The 6,221-nt window shown below is 52.3% G+C and overlaps 2 protein-coding genes across 2 annotated transcripts; both read right to left on the bottom strand.

Moving 5' to 3' along the window:
* Positions 1-835: 835 nt before the first annotated feature.
* On the bottom strand, positions 836-2,104 carry LOC125542248 (uncharacterized). The gene has a single exon (XM_048705206.2). It carries the CDS (start codon positions 1,838-1,840, stop codon positions 1,280-1,282), a length of 561 nt encoding a protein of 186 aa, XP_048561163.1. The 5' UTR covers positions 1,841-2,104; the 3' UTR covers positions 836-1,279.
* A 2,322-nt stretch (positions 2,105-4,426) lies between these two features.
* On the bottom strand, positions 4,427-5,235 carry LOC125547446 (uncharacterized). The gene has a single exon (XM_048711310.2). It carries the CDS (start codon positions 4,966-4,968, stop codon positions 4,597-4,599), a length of 372 nt encoding a protein of 123 aa, XP_048567267.1. The 5' UTR covers positions 4,969-5,235; the 3' UTR covers positions 4,427-4,596.
* Positions 5,236-6,221: the final 986 nt, after the last annotated feature.

Below are 6,221 nucleotides of genomic sequence, written 5' to 3'. Positions count from 1 at the left end.
CAATTATACGCAGAATAAATTAGCCGCTCCACGGTCCAAAAGACTATGCCTCTTTTTCGTGTAGACAAAATGGCATGGCGATGCATGACACGGCCGGAACGTAGCTTGACTTTGCTCCCGGCTCGAACATAGGGTACTTATTTACCGTCACTCCTGTCCGTTTCACCTTCTATTACGTATTATCAGGCCCTGCCACGTGTGCATGCATGCCTGTGTGTCACTACTCTGTGCAGCTCATCGATCCAGCTTGGCAGGTCGATGAGAGACTCATGCAAAGCTTCCGTCACTCCGAAGTTCCAATGATGCACACGCTACATACTTGCACTGCACACGCATCAATGATTTGCCTTGGGTGCGACTGCGTACGTACGTTTGCACGCCTGGAGGAATTGAAAACATGGCGGTCGACGGACAGCGACGCCGCAACCACCGATATATCGACCGAGTGCGACCGCTTGGTCTTGGACATCGACACGTTTGCCTCGACGCACACACACATTTCCGCACCGCCCGGCACATTGCTTTCCGCCATTGATGGCCTAATTTGCTCTCCATCGATCGACCTCGTCGGCCACTAGCGTGTTCATGGATGGATATACTACCTCAACTTTAGCTAGAGATCGGATGGCGTGTGCATGTACCGGCCGGTGCAACGCATGTGCGGATGCTCGATGTGTTAACACTGGTTAGCCAGCTAGTTAGTTAATGTACCTAACACGGAGGTTAGTTAGGTTGCACACATTGATCGGGATAGCAAAAGCAACAACTCAGCACCATGGTGCATGAGTTGGTGATCATCGAAACATACCATGAAGATGAGACATGAAACATGGAGTAGAATTCAAGTGTGAGTAATCAGAAGCATAAATATGTATCAGTATCACATCGTCTGATGAACATGTAGTGACCCTTTCCCTTCCTATGATTGACCAAAGTGAAAAACGAGACCCAACTTACGTACATGACAAGAACGGTTCATCTGCCGACGCCGATGTACGGCATGAACATGAACACAGCACGAATGAAAACTCAAAAAAATTATTAACACCGAGATGGATCGACCTGCTTCCCCTAACCTTACTTATTATCAACACGGAATCAACGGGATTCAATTAAAACGTACGCCATGCATGCGCGCCCTTCGGTTACCATGGTCACCACTGCTGCTCACCGGCTCCATGGATCGATCGGTCGAACGGTGCAGCTGCTGGCCCCATGCCTTCCGGAGGCGCCCACGTGTACCTTGCCATGGCGCGATCGGTGCGTCGGTCGGTGGCGATCACAAGGCCAGGGCGCCGGCGACCGTCAAAGCCGCGAGGGCCGCCGCGCGCCATGACGCGGAGACGCCCGGCGCGGCGTTGGGCCGGAACCCAGGGTCCTGCGGGTAGAGCGGCCCCGGCGGGGTCAGGTACGACGGCAAGTTGGGCGGCGTGAACCACCCGGACGGCGTGGGGTTGTACCCGCCACCCGACGGAGTCGGATTGTACCCGCCGGAGGGCGTCGTCGGGGTGTACCCGCCGGACGGTGTGGACGGCGTGGGCGTGTAGGGCGCGGGCGTGTAGCCCTCGGTGGGGGGCGGCGGGCAGTCGGCGGTGGGCGTGGGCGGCGGGTAGACGGCCTCGGGCGGCGGCGGCGAGTAGACGGGCGCCGGCGGCGGGTAGTAGACGGGCGGGGGCAGCGCCGGCTCCGGCGGCGGCGGGCTGGAGTAGGTGCACGGGATGCCGCACGGGTTCCCGCACTCGCCCGTGCACTTCTCGCCGCTGTCGTCCGCCACGGCGACCACCGCGAGGAGCGCCACCACCAGCAGCAGCCCGCACCGCTGCGCCGTCCGCCTCGCCATGGCGCCGAAAGCAAGAAAAGCTCGAGCCTTTCTCGCGGCCGTGCTCTCTAGCTGCGCGAGTCTCTAGCTTCTTCCTCCTCCTCCTCTCCTTTTTGGTGTGCTCGGCTCGGCTCGGGGTTCTCTCCTCTCGGTGGGGAATTTGTGTGGGTTATAATGGTCGGCCTCGGCGCTTTAGCGGTTGGGCTTTGTGGAGTGGAGTGGTGCGGTGGAGGCCGGTCGTCGTCGTCCGTCGTCTCGTCTCCTTTTCCTCTGCTCTCTCAGTGTGTGCGTGCGTGGGTGTATTCTAGCAGGTAGCTACCCAAGCGGCAGAATATTTTTCCGGTGGCCAAGCTAAGCATGCTGCATTATACAACTTTGGACTAATCATATCACGGATGGACCAATGTTTGTGTCCTCCCTCGCAGAAAAGGTGACGTGATTCAAACGGCTCCATCTTCTTCTCTGATCTGCATGATTATCTCAGTCGAGTCGATCCTACCCTACACACAGAGAAGCACCAGAAAGAAATTAAAGGGCACGCACATCTTTCTCCGCACCCTTTATTTTCTAGTCGACCGCTGCCTGAAAGTGACCGGAATGTTTTTCATTTCCTTGTGTATCTATCTATCAGTAGGCACAGATCAATCTGTGCTTGGGATAATCTGAATATCCAAGTGCCGGGTAGATAGAAACTGCATGCTGTGCTACTTTTTGAATTTATTCTTGGGCAGAGGCTACAAATTCATTATTCTATTGCCATGTCGGCAATTAGTGGGTCTTGAGAACGTTGGAGGCGCCTCATCATCTTCATCTTCTGATATTGTTTTTTCGTTGGTGATAGTGAGGGATTTGGTCGAGGCCTTGACGCGTCAGTGGGTGACGCCTCAGTGATGTCCGTTCTGAAAACGCACGCTCCTCTCAGCCCAATGGCAGGTTTCTTAATGAGCCTCCTAATTTACTTTGATGAGTACGTACTGTATTAGCTTTGCACAAGTAACTGTAGGCCGTTGAGTTTTCATTTTGTTTTTTCAATTAGTACTTTTGGTTTTTCTGACAGAAGAGCACTGTGCACTAGTACTGCAAAGTGTAAAACCCCACAGTAATCAGCTTCATCTTCTGCTGGTAAATTCATTGGTGATGGTGAGAGATTTGGTTGAGGCCCTGACGCTTCAGTGATGGCGGCCAAACGGAAAGGTTTCTTTTCTTGATGTGGCACCTAATTTGCTTTGATGGCAGCATTTGGTACTCCTATTCTGTTCTACCCGCATTCATGTTTCTTCAGAACCTGAAGCAGTGGAATCTTATTCGGTTCACAGGTATACTAGTAACCGTAGGTTCAGTAATGATTTCTCTTCGCCTTCTTCGGTTACTTTGTTTTTCTGAGACAAGATTGGGAATTATTTTTCAGTTACTGTGGCTGCAACAAACAAATGAATGGATGAACCAGCCAACCAGGGGCCTAGCACACTGTACTAGATAATGGATCTGCTGCACTTTTTTTTCTTCTTTTGGTGGGATTTTTCTTTTCTCATTTCGGAGATGAAGTGCAATGTTTCGTCACATAAGGACCGATTAAGCTGCAGCGGCAATTGCTCCCTGTGCTTACCCAGGAACTGACGAAGCATGGGCTTGTGCTCTGAAAGACTGTTTGGCATTGTCATGTGTGGCATTTTATTTAGTAGGAGATGATAGCGTGCAACAGTGCCGCCAAGAGTAAATAATATTCGCAAGAAAGAATATGTGCGTGTTCCAGACCATGCATCTCAACATCTCATGAAGCACCAATCATACACAGATGATTCGGTTTTTCTGACAGAGGAGCACTGTGCAGTAGTACTGCAAAGTGTAAAACCCCACAGTAAACATCTTCATCTTCTGCTGGTTAAGTCGTTGGTGATGGTGAGAGATTTGGTTGAGGCCTTGTCGCTTCAGTGATGCCGCCAAACGGAAAGGTTTCTTTCTTTCTTTCTTTGATGGTGGTATTTGGCAATGCTCCTATTCATTTCTAGCTGCATTAACTCGTGTTTTTGTTGGGAAACTGAACCGGTGGTGCGATCTGATTCACAGGTACTACTAGTAACCGTAGGTTCAGTATTGATTTTCGACTTCAGTTGCTTTGTTTTTTCTGAGCAAGATGAATTTTCAGTTATAACTGAATGATGGATAATGTAGACTATGTAGTGCTGTGAGAATAATGGATTTGCTCCGTAGTTTCCTATTTTTCTTTTGCCGGGATTTTTTTTTCTCATTTCGGAGATGAACTTTGCAAGGACTGCAGTGTCTATCACAGATAAAAGGACCAATCAAAGTTGAGCGGCTTGTGCTCTGAAAGACTGTTTGGCCATTGCCATGTCTGACAGCACTACAAGATGATACCAGCGTCCAACAGTGCCGCCAAGAGTTAATAATATTCTCAAGAAAGAATATGTGCATGTTCCAGACCATGCATCTCAACATCTCATAAAGGACCAATCATACACAGATCCAAATTGGTAGTACTCTATGCTGTATTATATCAGATCTGGCAGAGCCCCAGCATCCAGTTGCAACGAAAAGTTAAAAGTTATTGCCTCCATGAACAAACAAATCAAGGGAGGAACAAGAACAGGATGCAGAAAGGAGGAACCCAACCAACCCTTCTTAGATTGCCTTTAGAATTGAACTCAAGACCTAGAATTACATACATATAGATTCAGACATCAGCACAGCAGCCGCTCAGTATTCAGACAACATCCGTCAATCTACAGGGGTGGATGAGCTAGCCAGATAGAGGGTTACTAGTGCAGGAGCAGCAGGAAAGCAGAGCACAAGGCGGCCACCGCCAGCCACGCCGCCGGATTCCTAGCGGGGCTGGCCGCTGCTGCCGCGAGGAAGCCCGCGTCCTGAGGGAACCCCGACCCCGACCTCGGCGACGCCGGCGGCTGCTGCTCCCAGGGGAAGGGCCCGACCGCCGGCGGCCGCTGCGGGCAGAAGGGGAACTGCGTGGGCGACGTCGTCGGCGGCGTCCCCGGGACGGGGCAGGGCGGCACGCACTGCGGGCCCGTGCACAGGCACACCGTGCCGTTGCCGCCGTCCGCCAGCGCGCCGGTCGCCGACCACCATAGACAAAGGGCCGCGACGAGCAAGACCGCCGGCCGCGCAGACGGCATCCTTCCTCGGTCGCCGCTTCTCCGGGACCTTCTTTTTCGGCGGTGGTGATGTGGGTGGGTGAGGCGAGGCCGCACCGCTGTAGCGATGGGTTCGTGGACTGCGGCTGCAGGCGGGCGTCCCTACCCCGGCACGCCCGATTGGTTAAGTAGCCGGGGAGATAGAGACGTGACGTCGCGTCCATGGCTACGGTGAAACCACCGCGACCGGATTACAACGGCGGTGACGACCGCCATTAGCGACGGGTTCGGGGTCACGCGGGTTTCCAATTAAGCTCGGGTAAGGTTGAGATGTTGCGATCGAGCCGGGTGTGGGTGCGGCGTCAGGCGGCAACGGTACAAAAGCTGAAAGACGATACCTTTTTTTCTTTTTTGCGAGGGAAAGACGAGACCTTTTTTTCTTTTTTGCGAGGGAAAGACGAGACCTTTGGGCAGCAGCAGCCACCTAGTGACAAGTGACAAGTATAACAGTGACGTCCATCCATGGAAACGGAAGGTAATTTGCAGCGTCATTTTCAGCGAATTCATTGTTGAAAAGAAGGGGAAAAGGTTGACGCTGGCTGGCGATGGCAGGTCAACGGGAGAAGCTTTTGCTTCACCGAGGACTGAGCTGAACCTGTGAAGTGTGCCGTAGACGTCTGTCAGTTAATTACAGGTGCCACTGTCTACCAAACGTCAGTAGTGTATGCGTTATGTCTTGAGTTGATGAAGTGAGAAAACGAAAGCAGCAGCTGGAGCGTGTCGTAGCACCTACCTTGCATCTTGAGTCCGTTGATGTGAGTATACATCGACGGACGGATGGATCACTTGACAGGTAAGTAAGTAATTGGAGTGACACCAATGACAGGTAAGTAACTGACCAGTCTATATCTGTCTGTCAGTGTTGTTTGCTCAGTAACATCTCGATCATCTGCGGACGCTGCAGTCTGGTCGGTTACAGTACAGTACAGGAACTGCTGTTGCCTGTTGCTTCACTGCTCGACCATCCCTTTCCGAATCATGGCATCTCGATCCTGCCTGCCCGCCTGAAATCATGCATGCGGCTTACTTACTGTAGGCAGGAGGAGTTTGGAGCGCGTTTTGCAAGATGAATGGTACTCCACTGCGGTGGGGAGAGCAGGACGGGGACTGCCCACCAAATCCGACGACTGTTTTGGCTTCATCCTGGTTTTGGAGGCTAGGAGTAGGAAATAAAGCCAAGTGGGCAGCAACAACAACCTCCTCCACTCCACTGGAATCCAGCAAGCATTTGTGGT

This window comes from Triticum urartu, chromosome 3A, assembly GCF_056163025.1.
Source record: "Triticum urartu cultivar PI428250 chromosome 3A, HENAU_Tu73, whole genome shotgun sequence".
Lineage (NCBI taxonomy): Eukaryota > Viridiplantae > Streptophyta > Magnoliopsida > Poales > Poaceae > Triticum > Triticum urartu.
The sequence above is the reverse complement of the archived record's forward strand: the minus strand, read 5'-3'. Positions and strand labels throughout refer to the sequence as shown.